Source organism: Pundamilia nyererei, unplaced genomic scaffold (genome assembly GCF_000239375.1).
Source record: "Pundamilia nyererei isolate P.nyererei 1_Seehausen unplaced genomic scaffold, PunNye1.0 scaffold00098, whole genome shotgun sequence".
Classification (NCBI taxonomy): Eukaryota; Metazoa; Chordata; class Actinopteri; order Cichliformes; family Cichlidae; genus Pundamilia; species Pundamilia nyererei.
In genome coordinates, this window is record NW_005187499.1 from 3097 (window position 1) to 25436 (window position 22340).

Here is a 22340-nt window from a genome sequence, read left to right on the forward strand (position 1 = left end):
ATTACACATAATTAACACCTCTTTTGTAAGTCTTTATGCCTGTGTAAGACATCCTGGTCCATCAGTAACTTGTTTGAGTACTGAGCTCTGATTGTGGTCTCTTTTGTGCTCAGAGAGAGCTGGGTCAGAGGCAGCTAGAGGTCGGGGGTGAGCTCCTGGATGTATTTGGGGTAGAGAGGATTATTCAGTCCATGGAGGGCAGCCCCAGTACCTGGCAGTGCTACTTCCTGGATGATGGGTAAGCTTAATATATGTACCTCTCCATCATCCCACACATGTTGGACTGTGTTACTGCCTCCCTCTGTGCACCAGACAGACTGCAGCTGCCCACTGTTGAGTTTCATGTTTATATTACCTACTGCTGATAGGAGGTCACTAATGTAGACTAAACAACAAATCATTTTAATCACACAATAGCACTACTTATTGAATGCTTCCCTTAATCACAAGGGATCCATTAGTTAGGAGGTTAAAAGGACAGGACTGTTATCAGCATGGGCAACCAGTATGAATGAACCATCAGTGATTCCCCAGTGGTTGGGTTTATTTAACTTGTAGAAAAAGGTAGTTTAAATTACACAAAAGATTGCCACACTTGGACTAGCAATCTCTTAAAAAGACCAACAAGGTTAGATTTCAAGTCACTGACTTAAAGCTAAATAAGTAAATTAAGCTAACTCACCTTAGCTGCTCCCAGTCCAGAAGCAAACAGAGTGAGGTGGAAGGGAGTGCAGTCATTATATACTCTGTGCCAGGTAAGTTCAAGTATGGAACAAAGGAGCCCACCAGTGATAAGAAAACTCCGACAGTAAGTGAGGTTAAAGAGGTGTGGATGAAACAGGGAAAGGGGTAAATAAAAGAAGAATTTCTACTATTTCCCACATGTTTGATTTGGCATCCTTCCTGGTACAACCCTGCTTGTGATTTATGTCACCTCCTGGTCTTAAACTAGAGATCTTTCACATGTTAGCCAAAACTATTAACCACTGCTAATGGAGCCATTGATGCTTCTTCTTTGTGGGTCCAAACTATAACATTAGCTATAGTAGAATAGTTAATTGCTTTGTGTCCTTGACATCTTAGGAACTATTCAGTTTCTAAAAATGATCATTTTGAAGGGAAAGGTTCCCATAAAGTGTAGATATACCTACGGAATAGGACACATCTGATTTTTGTATGCGAAAGAATATTGGTGATACATGAGAACTTTCTGGTTTAACTCAAGCGGTTTCTGAATAACAAGTAAGTGCTATTATTGCTGTTATGTGTTACACTAGTGCTTTCAATTTGACTCGTTATATTCTCTGATCAGGCATCTGGTGACCAGAGTTCAGGTGGGGTCACCAGTCACCATGAGACTTCTAGAGTTGCCATCAAAGGCAGAAAAAGGTTACACACATCCCCCACACACATATTCACACATAAGAGGTATGATTCCAATGAAAGATTCAGTGATATTTGTGTATTTGTAATTTTACAGTAGATTTCAAGAAGATCCCCCTTGTGTGGGAGGAAGACATGCAGATGCGTTCTAAGTTTCTGGACAGAAAGGTAGCCGGTCATGTGCAACAGGAGATTAATACTAGACTTCCATTACTCTACTGACCATCTGAGCAGAAAATGAATGTTTATGTCTTGTTTTGGCAGGAAGAGCTTAAGGCCGACCACTCCTCATACTTGAGACAGCATCCAGAGATTCGAGCACTAATATCTGACTTCCTGCAGTTGCTGTTGTTGAGGAAACCAGACGACGTCTTTCTGTTTGCCAGAGAGTACTTCACCCCTTTCACCTCCAATCATCCTGCAGACGCAGACCAGGAAGCCCAGTCCCTCTAGTCACATTATCACATGCTCACAAACTGTCTCTTTACAAGCTTCATATATGTTTGTTCATGAGAATAATCTTCACTGACATTTAGAAAGTTATTTTGTTTTTTATTCCGAGTGACTGACTATTAGTTGTATCTGTGGACATTTGGTGGAGAAGAACACAAACGATCAAAACTCAAACGTTGTGATCTTTCCAGTAAAAGACAGATAAATAATGTTTGGGGGTTTTTTCAGTTTCAGTAGTTTGGGTTTCTTGTACACGTTTGGGCAAAGCCCTCTGCTGATAAATATGTATCAGTGTTGCCAACTCCTCAGTAAGGAAAATCGCTATTGGTTGTCCTAAAAGTCGCTAGAAGTCGCCAAATGACGTCATCGCCTAATTTGCATAATTGGTCATGCTAATGTAATTGTAACCTACGATGTTGGAGAGAAAAATAACATCGTGGTAGAGACATAAGGTGAGTAAAAAACGTCCTAAATGCAGTTTGAATTTATTTAGAACTGCAAATTAAATTTATTTGAGCAATTATTGTTTTTTAATGTCACAATTCCAACCCTGCTCCTTTATCCAGGCCTGGACCGGCAAAAGTGACCCGAAATTGGCACTCTGGTGGAGTTACTTTATGTGTGAGAGTGTGCGTTTATAAGTAGTTTTACACCTTGTGATCCACAAAACAGCATAACGGTAAAAGAACTGACTGCGTTACAGTCAGTGCGGGAGCAGCGGCTTCGCTCATGCGCGATTCATTTGCCGTTTGGACGCACAGGTGTTGTCTCATGATATCACAGGTCTCCTGCCCTGATAGCAGCTGGGGGAGGACTATCCTCCGCCTGTGAGCGCTTTGGCACGGGTGAGGTGCCCAAGGTAGCACCGCTGCCTGTTGCTAGTAAGAGCGATATGCGTTTTCACGTCAAAAAGTCGTCATAAATAAGTCTCCAATAATACCAGAAAAAGTCGCCAGATTTGTCGCTAGTCGCTTTTCAGAAAAAAAAGTCGCTAAGGGGGTCTGAAAACTCGCTAAATATAGCGACAAAGTCGCTAAGTTGGCAACAGTGATATGTATGTGTCTAAGAAAAAATAAAGAAGCATGGGAGTTTTCAAAATAAAGGTTTACAATGCTAAACAAACTGATTTTATTATGAAAGACGTGCCAGTATGTGCTGTAGTTGAGCTTAGTAAACTCATGTAGCCAAGTGTGAAGCGAAAAATATATTGGTCAGCTCACTAACGCTATAGTTTGTGTGTGAATGTGGCCTATGTGGCCTTTATTTTTTTTAAATTTTCTACCCAGCACCCGACACTCAACTTCAACTTCCTATACCGTGACGTCACACCCAGTTACGTGAGGCGCTTGCTCTGAAAACGAAAGAATTTGCAGCTCTAACAGAAAGCGGAAATAAAAGCCATTGAAACATATTTCAGCATTTTTTTCGCTCCCAAAAAGTTTTTTGTTTCATTTGTTTAAAGGGTTATTTTCCTCGCATTTAACAAAACGCGCCCATTTCGCTAAGGAGCTGTAAACTAACAGCGAGAGACAGCGGTGGTAAGTTTCAGCGTCATAATTTAGTTCACCTGACGTAAAGTGTTAGCGTAAACTCTGGGCCACGTTATGTAACATTGACTTAAAACTTTTTAATGTTCGTTTTTGTCAAGAGAAACAAAACTGGCGGCGGGGTGGGTAGTGTTAGTGACGTCACTCTGTCGTATCACGCAGATGTCTTTTCATGGGACTACACGGGATTACTAGGAACGCATTGAGAGGCCAAAATAACATGAAATAAAGTAAACCGTGAAGGACTGAAAGACACCGCGTCACGTATAAGCTGCCATGCAAATACACAATTTAAAACCAGCCTTTCATAGGAAATTGTAAATAACATTTAAATGTTGCAGGTGTTTGTTTGTTTGTTTGTTTGGATAGTCAGAGATGATGTGGCCTAACATCCAAAGCTCTCTGCCATTTAATAATGATCAAGATAACAGTTCGCTGTTGAAAGGTCAGCGATGGAAGACAAAGTTCTCTATGTAGTCATCTTACTGTGTTTCCCTGTAAAAACATACAGTATAGCGGTGCTTCTACGTAGGGCAGTAATGGCATCTTATCGTGTATGGTGTGGTGCTATTATTATTGTTGTCATTATTTGAACATTCTAGCCATGATCTTTAGTCATTAATGTAAAACTGCTTGTTTGCAATGCATGAAGTTTTTGAATACTTCAGTTTTTGCTCCATCAAAACATGCACACTTGTTTTCTGTTAGCAATAAAAGCTGCAGATCGCTGTGAGCTGAGGACCAGGCCGTGATGGACAGGCTGACTTTGTCCCACATAGATGAGGGCCTGGACTCTTCTGAAGTGGCAGAACTTTGCTTCTTATGCCGTGATGTAGTCACCAGAAGACGCCTGGAGAACGTGAGCACAGCAAATTTTGTAATGTGTTTACACTTGTTTTGTTAGCATGTTTGTGGGAAATTGTTTTAAATAACACGTTGACAGTATGACGCCCTAGGATATTCATGTTCAAGAGCGGGTTTTTTTCCTTACAGATTAAGGATGCAAAAGACCTGTTCATGAGATTAGAGGAAAAAGGTCTGCTGCAAAACGATGCCTTCCTCAGGCAGCTGCTCTACACCATCCATCGAGCAGATCTCGTCAGGGTCCTGGAGACAGACAGCAGACCGCCAGAGGAAACAGATGCTAGTCCTGTCCTGTCAGACTACAGGTAAAAGCTTTCGGTTTTTATCTTAATAGTACAGCATGCAGCATAGGAATAGTAATATATCAAAAGTTTTTCTCTGACCATTAGGAAGACCCTGTATTCTATATACAATGGCTTCACTACAGAGAACTTTGAAAAGCTGAAGTTTCTACTGAATGACGAGCTGGGCAGGAGACAAATGGAATTGTCCAAGGTGAGAACACACCAATCCACCTTTTCATTTCTGCTTTTGAGTGAGAAGCTTTTTACTGAACATCAAAGGCTGTGATCAGCATGTAACGACTTTTCCTTTCATTTTGTAAGCACAGTAAAGAACACACTTCCACTACTAAGAGTAGTTAACTGGTAATTTTACTTTGAAATGTTCTGTCAAATAGACTGAGTACTGTTTACAGAGGCTTTTCACACACTGAAGTTCAAGTGGAAACTACCAGCCTCTGAATACAGTTTATTATTTTGTGCTTTGTACATCATCAGTGCAAAGTTGAGATCAGTGATATCATAAAAGCATGCAGTTTACTGAAAGTCTGTTGGTTGGCTTAAACTAATCGATTCTCAAGAGTTTTCTTCTAAAGAGGGGAAAAAAGTAAAAGCAGGAAAACTGGATTTGTTTATTTTTGCATGCAGCTAAAGTGCAACCAATGCGGATTTCTTTCCAGACACATGAAACATAAACAGATTTCCATACTATTTATTAAATGTAGTTATTTACAGTCCTTGCTAAAATCAGATTTATTTTTTTATTGTCATAAGAGGTCATGGATTACTTGTTTACACTCTGCCCAACTTTGCTTGGATCAGCTGGTTGTTGTGTTTGCAGCTTTCACAACATGTGTGTAACTAACATATAACTAGAGTACCTTCTGCAGAACGAACTATACAACATCAGCCATCGTTATATGGTGAAGGGTGTTTCTCCTGTTTATTTTTTTATATAAATGCATAAATGCTGAGATGAATATATCAGCAAACACATGATATCCCTCTAACTGTTCTGATGTTGTACAGGGGTGTCAAACATAAAGCCTGAGGTCCAGAATCAGTCTGAGAAAAGACTCCAATCCTGCCCATTAGGCAGCTTTAGAAAATGTGAAGCAAGGCCTAAATTCTTTTTAACTATAATTTAATATATTTTTCGGCTTTTCCTACCCATACACATCTCTCTGGTGACCATCCCTGGTACACCACATTAATTACGTTATTTAAAAAAACAGAAAAGTTCCTGTTTTTTCAATGTTAAATATGGAAGGTTTTTGGATGTTGTTTTCTTGTGCGTCCACACAAAAAAGCACATTTCTTGTTTCCTATTTACAGGCCAGTCAGGGCAACGAGGCAACGAACTACTAGAATTTTCTCTGAAAATTGACACATTTATTTTTTAGAATTTAAACACAAACAGTCATGGTGAAAGTTTACCACAGCAGCATTTCTGTGTCGTGTAGAAAAACTGAGATATGCTGTTGAAATTAGTTAAATGTCTTTTCACTGACAGAAAGGTGTGTTTCTCTGGTCAAATCAAAATGAGTTTGACATCCTTACTATGTGAAACTAACAAGGAACAATTAATTTTGTAATTGAAGATAAAAAATTTTGGTGGTGTCAATTTCCATCTATTTACACCTCTTTTGTTTAACTGTTATTCATCGTTATTTGGAATTTGTTATTTAATTTTCCTGTTATTATATAATTATCCTTCTTCTTTATTTTGCTATAGGTTAGTGATAATTTATTCATATTTAAAAACTTACAATTCCCTTTAAATTGTATTGAAACGCTGCTTCACTTTTTTTATCCCAGAACAACATAAATTTATAGACATACCGTTTGAACAGTGTAGGTTTGAGCACTGAACTTTGAGGAGTCCCACAAGTAACTTTCTGAATTCAGCATAGATTATTTGTAAATAATAATGTCTATTACTTTGGTTGAATTTCTGTAATATGGAATCTCACTGTTTTGTATTTTTCTTAAATTCAATTAAAATCTCCACTAAGTATTATTTTCTGTGCTTTGCATTTGATGCAAATGGAAACCGAGTTGTGGATTTGATGGCACCAGAGATGATGACTGTCCCACAAACAGCCTCTGTGAACTAAAAACTTTGTCTTTTCATTCCAGACACCGCTGGACGTGTTTGCAGAAATGGAAAAATCTGCTTTACTATCAGAGACAGATGTTAGATTGCTACATAAAGCACTGCAAGAGTGTGATCAACAACTGGCAATTACTTTAGAGGAGTACACACAAAGTATAGGATCCACTTCCATATACCCGCACATGTACATATTACATACATGTGGAAATTGAATGTGTTGGTAACACCATCAAATGATTGTGATCGTTACAGGAGGCGGTCAGCAACGGCAGCAGTTCACGTTACCCCCTGATGTCAGCATGGATATTGAGGTATATGTGTGTCTGTAAATGTGTGTTTCTGAGCAGTTAATGTTGCAGTTTGTCAGTTTGCTGACTGCTTTGTTTTATTCCCACAGAGGACCCATGAGCCACTGTCTATAACTGAAACTCAGCCCAACTGTAGGTGTCTCTATTAAAATGTATTTGTGATTATTATTTGTTAAACCTTCTGTTGTCACACTTATGTTTTTTGTTATTTTTATCATACTCATGATTGAGATACATGTTTACATTGTTGTAATGTTTTGTTTAGATCGAAGAGAGAGTATTAACACTGATGCACAACTAGAAACAAATCCCACCTCTCTTCCTGATCAGGTAATCCATTCACAGGCTCTCATGCTTTCATTCATTCTTTTGTCACATCAGTAGCATTTATGATCGGCCTGTTTGCTGTGTTTGTGTCCTGTAGTCAGACTACTACACACTGACTCATAACCCACATGGTCTGTGCATGGTCTTCAACAATGAGATCTTTACAGCAACACATCTGAGTAATCGAAAAGGAACTCAGAAGGATGCAGGTACAGTTCTTGCCTTTAAACAATGACCTGATTTATCTATGACTGTTTTATCTGGAAGCTCCTGAGCCCTGTAACAATTAATGCATATATACGTATGCCATGACCATGTAATGTACTTATAATCCTTCTTTTGCTTCTTTTCTGTCTGACACAGATACTCTGACAGAAGTGTTCACTCGCTTAGGTTTTCAAGTGGAGATACACGACAACTGTACTGCAGAGCAGATGAAGAAGGAAATAAATGATCTTGGCAGGATTAATTTTACAAATCATGATGCCTTGGTGCGTAGTCACACACCTTTAGAGTTGTAGTACTTCATGCATTTTATACATTTACACTTATTTTGAATTTTTTTCTTTTTTAAATAAGAGATATCTGAGAAGATTGGCAACACAGCCATACAGAATACAAGCAGCAGGCTCTGAGGCTAAATGTAACCTGCAAATACTTTACCATAAAACCCTAACTTATTAATATTACATTTACATTTTTTTCTTTAGTAAATGAGCCAGCTACTGTTTCATATTTACTGTGTAGATATGTGGTATCTGTCTTCTCAAAAAGGTCTTAGCTGGGATCAGCACATTTCTGAAAATGTCACCATGTAGTGCATGTCTCTGTGATTGTAACAGCAGCTACATCGACAATGTCAGTAGTAGTGTTAGTATAAATAATAAAACATATATCTACCTCTGATTTAAGGTGGTGTGCGTTCTTTCACATGGAGAAAAGGGGTGTGTTTTTGGCACTGATGGGGGAAAGGTGCTCCTGAAAGAGCTGACGGACCCCTTTACAAGTGGAAGAGCCTCAACCTTGGCAGGGAAGCCCAAACTCTTCTTCATTCAAGCCTGTCAAGGTGAAGAATACCAGAAAGGATACTATCCCAGCAGCAGAGAGGACGAGAAGCAAAACAAAGGAGCACTGCAATCAGACGCTTCAATCCCTGATGAGGCAGTGCTAGTGCCTGAACTAGCAGACTTTCTGATCGGCATGGCCACTGTGGAGGAATTTAAATCATTTCGAAACACAGTCACGGGATCTATCTACATCCAGGAGCTGTGCAAGCAGCTGACAATAGCAGCAAGAAGGTGAGTTGAAGTCATTAGTTTCTTTATGGCAGACCATACTATAATAATAATAATGGATTGGATTTATATAGCGCTTTTCAAGGCACCCAAAGCGCTTTACAATTCCACTATTCATTCACTCTCACATTCATACACTGGTGGAGGCAAGCTACAGTTGTAGCCACAGCTGCCCTGGGGCAGACTGACAGAAGCGAGGCTGCCATATCGCGCCATCGGCCCCTCTGGCCCATATGTACTACTGACATATGGGAAGGTCATAGTGCAGTAGTTTCCTACAAAGTAGATTTTTTTTTTAATGTAATTTCTATTATATACAGTTCGGTCCATAGAATTATGGACAAAGACACAAATGTAGTAGTTTTTCCTCTGTAGAGCGCCTCAATACATTTTCACACAATCAGACCTTGTGCTTTTATTCAAGGGGTTTTACAAAAAGCACAGTCTTAACTGTTTTGAAGTTGCACCCATTTTCTGAGGCTCAAAAGTCATCAGGGAAGACAAATCAAATGCATCAAATCTCTGTACATTTCTGTCTTCCTGCTTTTGGTGGTTTCAGACATGGTGTTGGCATGAGCTGCGTGTTTTGTTAAAATTATCCAAGATGAATCCTTTTTGTTTCACGTGTGTTCCTTCCAGACAGGAGATGGACGATATCCTCACTGTCCTGACACGTGTGAACAGGGAGGTCAGCAAAGGAGAGTATTTATCCCACAAACAAATGCCACAGCCCAACTACACTCTCACCAAGAAGCTCGTCCTCAAATTTGTATGACCCGACTGTGACCAAATACAACACTGCATGTCTACACAATTCCCGGATTCACATTACAGTTTACACTGTGTGTGTGTTTGGTTTGATAAATGTGATTTTTGTAATTATGAGCTGAATAAAAATTATCCACAGTGGCAAATGAAATGGTACATTTTTGTCATTTCTCAAATATAAATAGGAATTTTTTTTTTATTTGGTGTTTTCCAAACTCTAGAAAATTGATTTTCACCTAAAAATCATGAAATCAAATCTTACACTCTTACACCACTTCTTAACATTTGAGCAACTGCCAAAAATAAACATTACAGGTAAAGGAGCTGCTGAGGTGTAACAGGTTATATAAGGTACTGGTTAAAATGCTGCTTCAAACCACGACAGCGATACATCATATAGACCAGTGTTGTACCTCTCTCTTGACCTCTGTACACAGTGACAACCACAGGTGAATGAGACAGGTTGCATAAAGCACTTTGAGCGCTCACAGAAGAAAAAAGCATTATATAAGAATCACACACCAAAGGTTTTACATTTGGATCCGTCACTGCATAAGAGCTGGACTGATTTCATTGCAGGTCTTGTGCAATCTGGAATGCCTCAACCCATTCTTCCCGTTTCCCTTTAAGAATGGCTTGTTGACAGCCACCCTTCCACGAAGACCTTGTCTGATGAGACTTAAGTGGACAGTAGCTGGATAAACTGAAGGGCCAGATCTCTCAGGTGCTAGATTTTCTTCATATTTATTAGGGACATGAATTTCATATACTGTTCACCTGCTGTAGTTTTTAAAGGCCCGCTACATCGTCTTCTGTCCACTACTTTTATAGGGACTGACAGTATGTATCCGATAAATTTGAAGAAATGTGTTTTTGGAAAGTGCCTAAAGATAAAGGAAAAACATCCTCAGATCAGATAAAAGAATTGGACTAAAAATGATTGAAGAAGCAGCCAATGATTATTGTTTAAGACCGCTTTGAAAAAAAGAAGAAGCAAATCCTGGTTCCTTGGAAGCAAAACATAAAGAAATGAAGAGTGACTAGAGAATTTTTACAGTACTCTATAATACTTAAACAGGCATATCTTTTCCCTGTCAAATCATGAATGAGCTTATCTGCAGAGGGCGCCTATAAAACGTGTTTTCACGTCATAACGCTGGCCTTCATCAGCCTGAGAGAAGTTCAGCACACTTGATGAGCTTGTTTACTACAGAGTCCAAATAACAGCTCATATCAGGTGAAAGGAGTCAGAACTCTGCAAAGTGTGGAAGACTCGCGCGCCAGCAGCAGAGGGCACTTTAGGAGAGCGCGTGCATTCAGTAACGTGACACCGCCAGTGCTGAAAATGAGTCAGCGCCTTTCGGGCCCCCCTGTCCGCGATGTGGGTGTGTGTGAGAGAGATTCCTCCGGACCACACCCTGCTTCCACAGTTCCAGGAAAAAAAACAACTTTTCACAGCTGCCCACTTCTGCCAGTGCTTCTCTGAATAACAACATCGAGAACATAAAACAACCCCACACTAAAACTTGGAGTACAGCATTAAAGACAGTTTAAGGCTTTGTGAGTGACAGCGGGAGGATATCGCTCTTCTTCTCTCTGGGACTGAGAGCCACCGACGAGGTTGACGTCTCGTAATTTGGTAAGATGTTGTTATATTCTTCCCATTCTGTCAGAAACACCGCTCATGGTGAAGGTGGTGGTGTTTGTGTTCTGGCTGAGCTCGCTCACACACCTGGAAAAGCTTTTTTGGGGGGAGTTAGCGGAGGTTTGGTAACTGGGTGGAGTGGGTCTGTGTGTAGACGCTTTTAGGATAGCCATCTTTCTTTTTCAGTTCAGTCGACAAAACTGAAATGTTAAACACGAGACACAGCTGATGCTGAGTTTTCTTCTTTTTCCTTTTGAATGTTACATCGTTGCTTATTTTTTGCTGTCAGAGATGAGTTACAGGGCGGGGAAAGGCGGCCCTCGTAGCGGGGAAGACAGCTGTTAGCAATAACGTTAATGAGTGCGCCCTTAAAGGCAACGGAGCTCTTGATGATTTCTAATTCGCTGATGTGCTGTCGAGTCGTGTGAGCTGTTAGTTAGTGTGCCAGTCTACACACACACACACACACACACACACTTGTGCACAGTCTGTTATAGTTAAATAATAAGTGGCTGACGTTCAACAGGACTATACCCGATAAATATTGTTTTGGGAGTCTGTTGGGCTTAAGCCCGAGTTTTGCTTTGCGGAAGTTGACCGTAAACATGTAAACACAAACAGGCTAAATTGAAAAATGCCCAACACAGTTGCCCAAATGTGTGATGACATCTCCGTGTGTCTGGTTTCATCTGATCAGCCTTTACACAGTGTTAGTCATCTACTGTTGTGGGGGGTCAAAAGGGAGCAACCAAATGTTACATTTAATTTTAGGTTTAGTGGCAAATGTGTTATAAGAACCAGGAAACGCATAACAGGCTTTATCTAGCCTAAGCTAGATTGCAAATCCCCTCCCTGGTGTCTGGTGTTTGATCAGCTTTTGATATGACAAATAAAACCTTAAATGCAGCATAAATTCATAGATAGGATAAGTAACTGGATGTTGGTTCTACCACAAAAAAGGAACACCAAATGAAAGCAATACTCAATAATACTGAACAACAGCATTCCCATTTTCTGACATCCTCGATTAATTATTTTTGTACAATTCATTTTAATAATCTGCTGATGTTTACTGTACATGTAGAGAATAATGAAGCAGAAGTATGCAAAAAAATCTGTTTCTGATAATAAAAAAACAGGATAAAATAACAAACAGGTTTTAAGTTAGCATTCAGGTTAAAGTTCACTGCTGTGTACAGTGTAAAATGTCATGATTGGGCAGGAAAGCATGTGCGAGAATGTAAAGGACAAAGTCTGTTGCAGGCGTATTGGATTAGAAAGAGTCGGCAGCATTAAAAAAGAATGCATGACTTCTTGCCCAGGCAGAAATAATGAAGCTCAACAAAAAGGAGTGATTAAAAGCTTTGCCAAACCAGTTCTCAGTGTTCTTGTGTGGTGCTTCTGTAACTGTGTCCATCCGCATGACAGGCTTCACGTAACAAAAGCATTTCTGAGTCACAGGGCTTTGCTCTGAGTGACGTGTTTGTGCCATGCCAGATGAATGTAAACAGACTAGTTATGTTAGTGTGTTCAGACGACATACGTTACAGTAATAACCACAACCACATGATGACCTGAGGTTGAAGGGAGGATGAACTACATTGAATATGAGTGTATTTTTCGTAAATATTAGAGCTACACCCTCCTGTTCAAACACACATATGAACCTGCTGCCTTCTCATGTCTCAGTGACTATGAAGCAATCAGCTTTGTCCTCATTCCACAAGGATCAGCTGAAGCACTTTTTCCATTGATTGTTTTCTGTCCTGTTGCTTGGTGCTTAGTATGTGAGGTAATGGCAACAAGAGGTGGAGCCAGCTCTTGAATTCCTTTACTGCGTATATTTCCCTAAAAGTCCCACTGAAAATGCAGCACTTTCAGAATAACTGAGCAAACTGTATTGTGCTTAGAAACACGTCAGCCTTTTAAGATAGCAGTTTGGTGTCTTTTGTAAAATCAGCAGAAGTAAATTGCCCTTTTAATTCTTTATGTTTCACACTGAAAAAGTAGGTACACTTAGGTCTCAAGAACCCAGTGTACTGACCATCTCAGTTCTTTCAGCAGCATGGAATACTTGGGCTTCATGTTGTTGCATGATGTTAGCGTGCATGTGGTTATTATTAGAAATTTCCCTTTGGGGCCCGTGTGGTGGTTCCTGGGTATGTGGTGGGTTTTGTGAACCAGTGTTGAGCAAATCCTTCTACTCCGTGAACCCGATACACATCCAAGTGTGTACAGTAAGGTGCATGGTAATTACTCTGGCAGGAGCCCAAGCCCAGCTATTACCCAGACCTTAATGTGCACGCACACCAACAGTGGCTCCATGCAGAGCCCTAAAGCTAAATGGAGCTCTGTTGTTGTCGCCAAAGGCACAACTGTGCATTTTCAGGCGGGCAGGCGGGAGGGCAGCGTGGACACCTAAGTTTGCTAATGTCATAACGCAAAAAAAAGTGAAAAAGTGATCCTGACAGTGATCCTGAACACACTGCCAGTGCAGTGGAACCATACCTGGATAGAAAAACGCACAGTGGGACATTGTCAGAGTGTGGACCTCAACAGTAATGAAGTAATGTGAAATTACAAGAAGGCTGCCTTAGAGAATTCAGGTTGTGATGAAGAATAAAGGTGGTCATAAGTCAGGTAAAAACCGTATCGGCCTTATATACCATGTATGTTTGCCCATGTTTCAATAAATTGCTGTACCTATTTCCCTTTTTCCTGACTTTTTCAATGTGCATTATAAATCTTTTACTGACGATGACAGTGTACAGCAAAACCTTAAAGAGCACATGTTGGTGATGCTTCCGACTGTCTTACCTCTGCTCCCTGTAGTCCCTGCATGTTGTGAACTGTATTTCCTCCCCTCCCTTCCGCACAGGCATCATGTCACACTACCCTCCAGGGTACGACGAATCTCATGGCTCACTGTATGGACCTCAGGGTGGGAACTACCCACCACCCCCTCCATATGGATTCCCATCATATGGTGGTTCACAGCCAGGCTATCCCTCTGCTCCATACCCTTCTGGTCCAAATGCCCCTCTGTACCCAGGCCAGCCAGCTGGCTACCCTCCAGGCCCTTATCCAGGGCAGCCACAGCCTGCTGGACATCCAGGATCTCGCTACCCGAATCCTCCTCCCATGCCTCCTGTCGTTCCACCTACAATACCATCAGATGTCCTGAGCTCTGGTAAGACTCTGGCTTGTAACGTGTATCCTCTAATGACATTATCTTTTTAATAAAAGAAGAAAGCATCCTGCTACTGTGTGCTCACACAACACCTAACAATGATATCATTCCAGTATTGAACTAGAGTCAGCTAGTGCATGATGTAGGTTAAGGAATATTACAACAAAATCCACCTATAGGAGTTCTTAGTCTCATAGAGTTATACATTAGAGCTTCTTTGTTTCATTTTTACACTTGTGAGTGGACTATCAAGTGAATTTTAATAAATAAAACAAAATATGCATATTTTAATTGTAATAAAGTTTACCTAATGAATAATGCTTCTTGTTGCTCTTTGTAGTCAGTGATCGCTTTTCTATCTACTGATGATACAGGTGATGAGTTTGCAGCAAGTGGCAGCGATTGGGACAGTCTGAGCATTCGGCATACCTTCATCAGAAAGGTAAAGCACCACAATCTGCATGAAATTACCTATTTTACTGTCCTGTGCAATAATTTATCCAGAGGAGTGCTTAATAACACTTTTAAGTTACTTTCAGAATCATTTAAGACTCATTACAACACCCACACCCAAAAGAAAAGGGCAGATTGACAGCACCAATTATGACATGTCATTGCAGGCTAAACAAAGTGAAAAGTGCTCATTAGGAAAGATCTTGCGTAGGCCAAGATGGTACGCTTTCCTTACCTAGAGCTATCTTATCAGCTAAAAGTTGTATTGTCAGGAAAATTACATGTATATTTGAAAAAAATCCACATAATTTCCTGGTTAACAGTCAAATTTTGGCAGAATGTATTCAATTCAATTCATTTTTATTTATATGCCAAATTACAACAACAGGTGCCTCAAGGCGCTACAAAGAATGTATTTCTTTATGCAAAATGGCAAATTTTCTTTGAGATGTGTTCAGCAACACTGGCCAGAGTGATTTTAGCCTTGCAGCTGTTGTTCATGTGTTTTGAATGGTTGGATGAGCTTTGACTCGTGATGAGGTTTTCTAATGGACTAGTACATGGGACTATATAAGTGAATATACAAGCCTTCGGGATTAATAAAGTATTCTGATTCTGATAACACATACACAGCAGCAGACCAGAAAAAGATCATTATATCCAGCTTTGTTTACTGAGACAGAAAAGTAGCCTCATCACAGATGCAGAATTTTCCAAATAAAGAACTCTAGTAGTCTCAGAGGACAAGCATCAGTCTCTAAACTACTTCTGTGGAGGGGAAACAAACCAAGCACAGGGGGGGGGTTGGCTAAGACATGCAGCATTTTATAGAGTGTGATGGTGAGAGGTTCTGTTTATTGTTAGATCCAAATTTGACATTTGTGACACTGACTGAAAGGTCAATGACAGAGCATAAACTGGGGAGAGGATGAGTTATTCTAATAATAACTTTATTTGTATGGCCTTTTTAAAAACACCCAGTGCTTCACAGTTTGTACTGTAAGCACATTAGATAATAAGTGTAAATAATTATGCATCTGTGTACTATACATACTATATAACAGGAGACGGCCTTTTGCTATATAAGGATACACAGGAGCTATGACAGCTTTACAAGAGAATTAACCTGTGTGTGTGTGTTTTAGTCTCAGCTTCTCTGGTCAGTGCTTTGGTTGCTTGCCGGTCCACAAGTGTGTGCTAGTCTACACGAGTCCCTGCCTTGAAAACTGATAACCCTTAAACTGTTTAGAAACAGATGAAAGTGGGTGTAGATATTAGAAGGCAGAGTGCAGCCTTGCTTTGATTCTGGTATTTTAAGGATTTCACTTATGTGCCTTCTTCATCTGTAACAGTAGGGCAGTTAAACGAAGACACAGCAAAACAGAAAGCATAGGAGAACAGCCAAACTAAGTTTACTTGGCACTGAACTTGAGAGCTGTCACTGAGTGTTGTTTTGTTGGGTTTCCTGTACACAACCTTTCTGGCTCGAAGTTAAATGGATAGTGTGTGAACGTGCGAGACACATTTGTTTTGGTTTGCAAGCACAGGGTTGTTTTCACTAATGTTGTCTTCCAGTCTTTAGCGACTGCTGTACGAATCCTGGGTTCACTTGTTGTCCCACCGGTTGGCAGTGGGACAACAAGCCCAAACACTGGTAAATCTGTAAAGAACTGCTTGAAGAAAAAGACCAGGGAGTGTCTTAAGACTTTTAAATATGCGTGGTCACCAGATCTCGTCTCCTATGAGTTTTTGTGATGCATTTGTAACTGGATAGCTATGAATGGCTGTGTTGACTTTACTCTTGGCACTGACTGTTTTGCCACTTCAAAAGGTGGAGTGTCAAATCTCTTCCCCCAACGTGCTTTCCTGGACTGGTGTCCTGGTTTGCCGCATCCTGATTCCAACATAGTCTTTTGTTTTGTATAGTTTTTATTGTTGACGAGCTCCAACCTGCTCAGTGTTGGCATGATTTATTTTAAGTGAACAACAAAAGCACATAAAATAAATAATTATATGTTACATTGTAGCTTAAAAGATTCCACCATATTTTGAGAAAATGTATAATTCATAACTACATACTGCTAGTTTTTTTTTTTTTTTTTTGTATCATACGCAAATGAGCACAAAGATATGCCAGACACAAACTGGACCAATCCAATAGCTTCTGTATTCAGAGTATAAAATAATGTGAATATTTTTTTCTTTTTAAGGTGTATTTGATCTTGGCGTGTCAGCTCCTGGTCACCACAGCCATTGTCGCCATATTCACGTTTGTGTGAGTATACAGATTGTGTTCTTTCTCAGGCTCTTTGCGTGTGAGCATTTCCTGGTGTTAACTGGGCCTCTCTTTGTTACAGCCAACCTGTCAAATCTTTTGTAAGGAAGAACTCAGCTGTGTACTGGGCATCATAGTAAGTCTCCCTCTGTGGTAACATCATTCGAAGTGATGTGCTGACTCATGGATAAGAACTGTACCTTTGTGATTCATTTCTACATTTTAGCGCGGTGTATTTCATCACCCACATCGTGCTGGTCTGCTGCAAGGGCCCCCGGTGAGTGTGATTGCCTGCTTTTATTATGTTTTAAGAGGAAATACTTGTACTTGAACAGTTTTAAACCAACGTTGTACTGAAAGCCAACTTATTTTGCAGGAGGAAGTTCCCATGGAACATGATTCTGCTCGGCCTCTTTGTAAGTATGACCTGTGGTTGTGGTCATTACCAGCAGTTTCCTGGACTTGGATCAAGTCATACTGAAACACTTTTTGTCCTTGTCAGCGAGACATTCCATCCAATGACAGCCTTATCACAGTACTTGAAATGTAATTTTGATATCAGAGCCAAGCAGTGAGTCACCACATTTGTTTGCATTTTACCTGTTGATACGTTTGAGTGTTCAGTTTATCAGCTCAAACAGCAACATGACTGAGCTGTTTTATGATCTGCATTTTGTCACATAATAAAAGGTTTTGTGGGGTTTTTTTTATTCTGTATTCTTATTTCCTGAATTGTCACGTGGACTTGTAGGAGTCCCACATGACACTGGGACTTTTATCACAGTATTGTGTTGACACTGAGTTAGACCGCATGTCAAGATTATGCTGTTTGTGGTTGGACAAGAAGTGTTTCATTGTAGTTATATCTGATCTTTATTTTTTTGTGAAACAGACTCTGTCTTTGTCGTATATGACTGGAACCATATCCAGGTAAATATATATATATATATATACACAGTCCCTTTCATGTGATAAAAAGATTCTGATGGTTTCCTCACTGCTGACTGTGTGTTGTGCTTTGGTTTTAGTTACTATGACACAAAAGCAGTGTTTCTTGCGCTGGGAATCACAGCTGTCGTCTGCATCGCCGTCACAGTGTTCTGCTTCCAGACGAAGGTAGGGGCGTGCACGTTTCTGCTTATCAGCTTTAAATCTCCACAGTGTGTTTGTTCATGGCCACGCGTTGAGATGCCTGCTGTCAATTTCTCTTTGTAGGTCGACTTCACCAAGTGCCAGGGCCTTTTCTGTGTCCTCGGTATCGTCGTGTTCGTGACTGGCATCATTACAGCCATCGTGCTGTCCTTCAAATACGTGAGTTACTGCTGTTGTGAAGACTGTGACTGTTTCCTGACACCTTCTTGGGTTTTCTTGTTATCTTAATGACTTTTTGTTGTTGCAGATATTTTGGCTTCACATGCTTTATGCGGCTATAGGAGCCATAGTTTTCACTCTGGTAAGTATTTCACTTTAAAGCTACAAAGAAGTGGAAAAGTCACCTTAAATCTTACAGCAGCCCTCATTGTATTTGTTGATATAGTGCTCAGTTTTTTTTGTAACTGTTTGTGTCTTGCAGTTCCTGGCATATCACACTCAGCTACTGATTGGAAACAGAAAGCACTCCATTAGTCCAGAGGAGTACGTGTTCGCTGCACTCTCCATCTACGTCGATATAATCCAGATCTTCCTTTTCCTGTTGCAAATTATTGGTGCTTCCACCAAATAAAAATCCAGCGGCACAGTGTAGTGAAATCATTCCATGCTTTTGAAAAGCTTTACTTTTCCAATAGACATTAAAAGATTTTTAAGACCATGGTGCTCTTCAGGGAAAATGTCTAAGGGCTGAATATGAGATTTTACATTGTAGATTAAACCTAAACTGCTGCTCAAATGTTTGGGGTCACGCTGATATACCCTTTTCTTGAAAGGAAGAACTTTCATCTAATAACAAATTAACTTGATCAGAAATGATCTGATCAATTTAATGACAGTTAATTGTAAATGTCCAAATTATGTGAGATTATGTAAATTTATGGTTTGGGATTTTCATAAGAAAACTGGAGTCAATTTCAGCATTTTCCCTCCTGCATTGCTGAGGTGTATTGTGTTACCTAATGCAGGTTTATCACGGGACCAGGCTTATTGATCCCTAGACAAAAAAACTTTCCAAACACAGCTGAAAGCTGATAAAGGAGCGTTCTAGTATAGTTAGAGTATAATCTAGTATAATCACACGAAATGCTTCAATCAGCTAAGTAAATGATTAGCTTCTTTAATCTGTTCTCAGCTCTTGTTACATGGTCAGTCTTTTTACATGAAAAACTTGCATTTAAGTAACATGGTGTGCCATGAAAGTGGGCTTCTGTGTTTATGATGTAATTTCCCACCATATATATTGTATTGGAGTTCCATCTACTGTGTTATCCATGTGGAGGTGTTAAAGCATGCTAGTCTGCAGTAAGCTAATGTTTAAATGTTCAGTTAACTGGATGACTTTACAATAATAACATTTATTTTCTTGTTCTGTGATCCAGCCATGACCAGCTGATCAGAGCTGTGGTAAAAATTAATGATTTGTTTTTGTTATTCGTTGGATTTTTTTTTTTTTTCATCCCCTGAACAGAAAAGTCAAGGTGTGGACTGAACCATTGTTTCAGAGAGCTGTACTAAGGAGACCTTTAAAAAAAGTTATGACTAATTTAGGGCTGTTAATGTTAACGCGGCTTTATCCGTCATCATGATTAAAGGAATTTTAAATTTTCAACACAATTAAACCACCTGGAGCGCAGAATGGACAAACTTTGTGCAAACTGCCCAAATTGCCTTGATGCATGCAGGGATTTTTGAGTCATTTTCGCTCCAAATGGGTTAATTGCATTGAAAATTTTGATCGTGTTCATCATGACGACAGATTAATCCACGTTAATGTTGACAGCCCTAGAATAATTCCATTTATCGTTGTTTGTATAATATCTCTGATCATGCCTTGTTAAGTGGTTTTTTTGGGGGGTTTTCCTCTGCGGTTTTTTATTTTTTGGCAAGTAAAGATATTTTAAAGTGATGCCCCCCAAAAATCTGAGCGTTAGTTTACATCACCCAAAAATGCACTTTGTATGAAATCTATATTTGTTTTTATATACTTTAACAGCTTATCGGTGGTTATGACGAATACTATTACCTAACTATCTACAGACACTTGAATCCCATCTGCAACATTTATTCCATATTACTGGACTTAATGCAGAAAGTGTCTGATCTCTCTTCTGTGTATGAACATGTACAGCTACAAATGAATTCTCCCATGTGTCTAAATGCTACAAGAACAAGGCAAATCCTAAAGTGTAACTTTCTGAGATTATGAAGTACAGTAGGGGTGGGCATTGCCACAACATTTGATCTCAGTTACTCAAGTATGAGCAGAGTCAGTATTTTGGGACATGTCCACCCCTGAAGCACAGCTCGGCGCCACTAATGGCAGCCACGGCTCTGCTATATTACTTTATTCAGATAAAGTAATATAGGTCACTTTATTTGAATTGTACTCCTTTATATCACTTCAGTGCCTTCACCGTGTCAATGTCTGTTATTTTAATTTTTTTTTTGACTTTACAGAATACAGGGTTATATGTTTTATAGAGTTATTATATGTGTGCCTGTAAATATAGTTGTGTTAGTCAGATGTGGGTCAGACAGCGAGGGCCGGCAGGGCGGGATTTTTCCACACAGGACAGCATTATCGGTGCCATGTTGTTAAAGTACTGGAACATTTCTGAACTCCAGTCTTTCATTGTCCAAATGTTTCTCCTGAGATGATTAGCGAAGACCATTAATGACAAATTTAGAGCACAGCTGAAAGTTTATAAAAGCCTCGAGTCAAATCAACAGAGGCAGACATGTTTACTGTACACCACGGATGGTTAGTGTGGAAGAGGGGGTTGTAAATATATCAGTGCTACAGAAAATCTATTTGCTTATCATTATAAATAAAGTTTTCTTTGAGTCTTAATGTGATTGTACCAGTGATGATTTTATTCAAATATACATTTACCTCTGACATGGGTGAACTTTACATCAGTGTTCTGATCAGTCTTTAATCCAAGAGTCTCTGTGTGGGATACTGTGCATACGATGCAAATCACAGCTGCAACATAAATTACTGGTCGAGTTTAACATCCACTGCATGATGGCGGTAGCGACTCCCTTCGTATTCGCCTTCATTTGATCTTTTCATCCTCTGTCTGATCTTTAACTGTTTCAGTCTGTTTTTGTCCACTTGTCTCTTAGCCAGGAAGAAGCTGATTATTCCTGTAGGGAGACCGATAATCCTGCACAGAGAGGAAAGAGACAAAATATTTATACAGTACTGATGGCCCTGTCACACTAGAGAATAACAGGACAGCAAGTTCTACACCGCTCGGGAAAACTGGTGGTTCCCCAGTGACTGCGCTGAACGTGAACGACAAATCTGCACCTAATATATCTTGCTCTTTAAAAAGAAAAAAGTATTAGTAGCCTGTGTGGATGATATTCATCCAAGTTGTATTTTGGATAGTGAATCTCTCTTTTGGAAAATTGTGCAAAGTTTTCTCTTTTAGCCACAGTAGCGTTATATGGAAGAACAATTGTTTCACTGTTATTGTCTGCCAAATGTGTTTCTGGGACTTGAGGAGGACACATCAGTAACATTAACATGCAGGCAACACAGGAAGGTGACCAAAACATAACATTAAAATTACCGTGGAAAGAAAAGCATCTGGACTTCTTTAAGTTTCTTGAAGACGTTTCACCTCTCATCCGCGAAGCTTCTTCAGTTCGAAGAGTAATTGGTGGAGATTCACAGATTTTAAGCCCTATGGGAGTGACCCTAAGAGGGACATGGACCCCGTCATGGATCCTCCGTCTAATCACATGAGCCTGGGTGTGGGTCACAATGAGCCAAGGTTTTCGCATGAACCCATTGCGAAACCTAGCCCTTCCCTATCACATGATTTACTGAGGTCAAATGGCCCAAGATGTGAGTGGGCGTCTGGGAAGAGATCTCAAAACTGGATTATAGATGCAGACAGTTTGTGTCGTAAGCCACCACCTCTATTCAAAGATGGTTGTTCACAGTGGACATAGATGGCTCCTAACACTCCTCTTTCAAACCATCTGTCTTCTTTGTCCAAAATGTGAACATTGGCATCCTTGTTTTCACAGGATGAGAGGTGAAACGTCTTCAAAATATAAAGAAGAAGAAGATGTCCAGACGCTTTTCTTTCCAAGCTCTTTAGACTACGAGGACCTGGATGACTGAAAGCCTTCACAGACATTACAGTTACCTAATAGATATGAACTTAAAGACACAGGAAGTTTTTAGTAAGTGCTCTAATAATATTTGCTCTAATTGCCAGCCACCTCTTTTCAAGGGACCAAATATAATTGGCCAGTGGACTCAA

General features: G+C 39.9%; 4 protein-coding genes across 6 annotated transcripts in view; 3 read left to right on the forward strand and 1 right to left on the reverse strand.

Annotated features, from left to right (window-relative positions):
• catip (ciliogenesis associated TTC17 interacting protein) overlaps positions 1–1899 on the forward strand; it is a 3256-nt gene extending 1357 nt beyond the window's left edge. Inside the window, exons 5-9 of the mRNA XM_005740275.1 lie at positions 8–25; positions 114–238; positions 1313–1389; positions 1481–1551; positions 1648–1899. Coding sequence (XP_005740332.1) covers positions 8–25; positions 114–238; positions 1313–1389; positions 1481–1551; positions 1648–1836 — 480 coding nt within the window. The 3' untranslated portion in view covers positions 1837–1899. The remainder of the gene's footprint in view (positions 1–7; positions 26–113; positions 239–1312; positions 1390–1480; positions 1552–1647) is intronic.
• A 358-nt stretch (positions 1900–2257) lies between these two features.
• Positions 2258–9493, forward strand: casp8 (caspase 8, apoptosis-related cysteine peptidase). Of its 3 annotated transcripts, none has more exons than XM_005740166.1 (12): positions 2258–2288; positions 4092–4242; positions 4377–4552; positions 4637–4742; positions 6668–6797; positions 6897–6955; positions 7042–7084; positions 7218–7282; positions 7377–7488; positions 7643–7770; positions 8192–8577; positions 9214–9493. In XM_005740166.1, the coding sequence occupies exons 2-12, from the start codon at positions 4135–4137 to the stop codon at positions 9347–9349; spliced, it is 1449 nt and encodes a 482-aa protein (XP_005740223.1). In that variant the 5' UTR covers positions 2258–2288; positions 4092–4134; the 3' UTR covers positions 9350–9493. The 3 variants fall into 3 exon arrangements, with proteins under 3 accessions (XP_005740223.1, XP_005740224.1, XP_005740222.1); XM_005740167.2 differs by lacking the exon at positions 2258–2288 and adding an exon at positions 2593–2717; XM_005740165.1 differs by lacking the exon at positions 2258–2288 and adding an exon at positions 3125–3374.
• A 1024-nt stretch (positions 9494–10517) lies between these two features.
• Positions 10518–20908, forward strand: LOC102204704 (protein lifeguard 3). Its single transcript, XM_005740168.1, has 12 exons — positions 10518–10981; positions 13866–14177; positions 14552–14619; positions 16841–16905; positions 16988–17041; positions 17132–17182; positions 17282–17321; positions 17798–17835; positions 17934–18021; positions 18121–18216; positions 18305–18358; positions 18479–20908. The coding sequence occupies exons 2-12, from the start codon at positions 13871–13873 to the stop codon at positions 18626–18628; spliced, it is 1011 nt and encodes a 336-aa protein (XP_005740225.1). The 5' UTR covers positions 10518–10981; positions 13866–13870; the 3' UTR covers positions 18629–20908.
• Positions 20909–20910: 2 nt separating this feature from the next.
• The window catches only part of si:ch73-71c20.5 (PNKD metallo-beta-lactamase domain containing), a 4214-nt gene continuing 2784 nt past the window's right edge, over positions 20911–22340 (reverse strand). Inside the window, exon 3 of the mRNA XM_013912701.1 lies at positions 20911–21227. Within this exon, the coding sequence (XP_013768155.1) occupies positions 21056–21227 (172 nt within the window). The 3' untranslated portion in view covers positions 20911–21055. The remainder of the gene's footprint in view (positions 21228–22340) is intronic.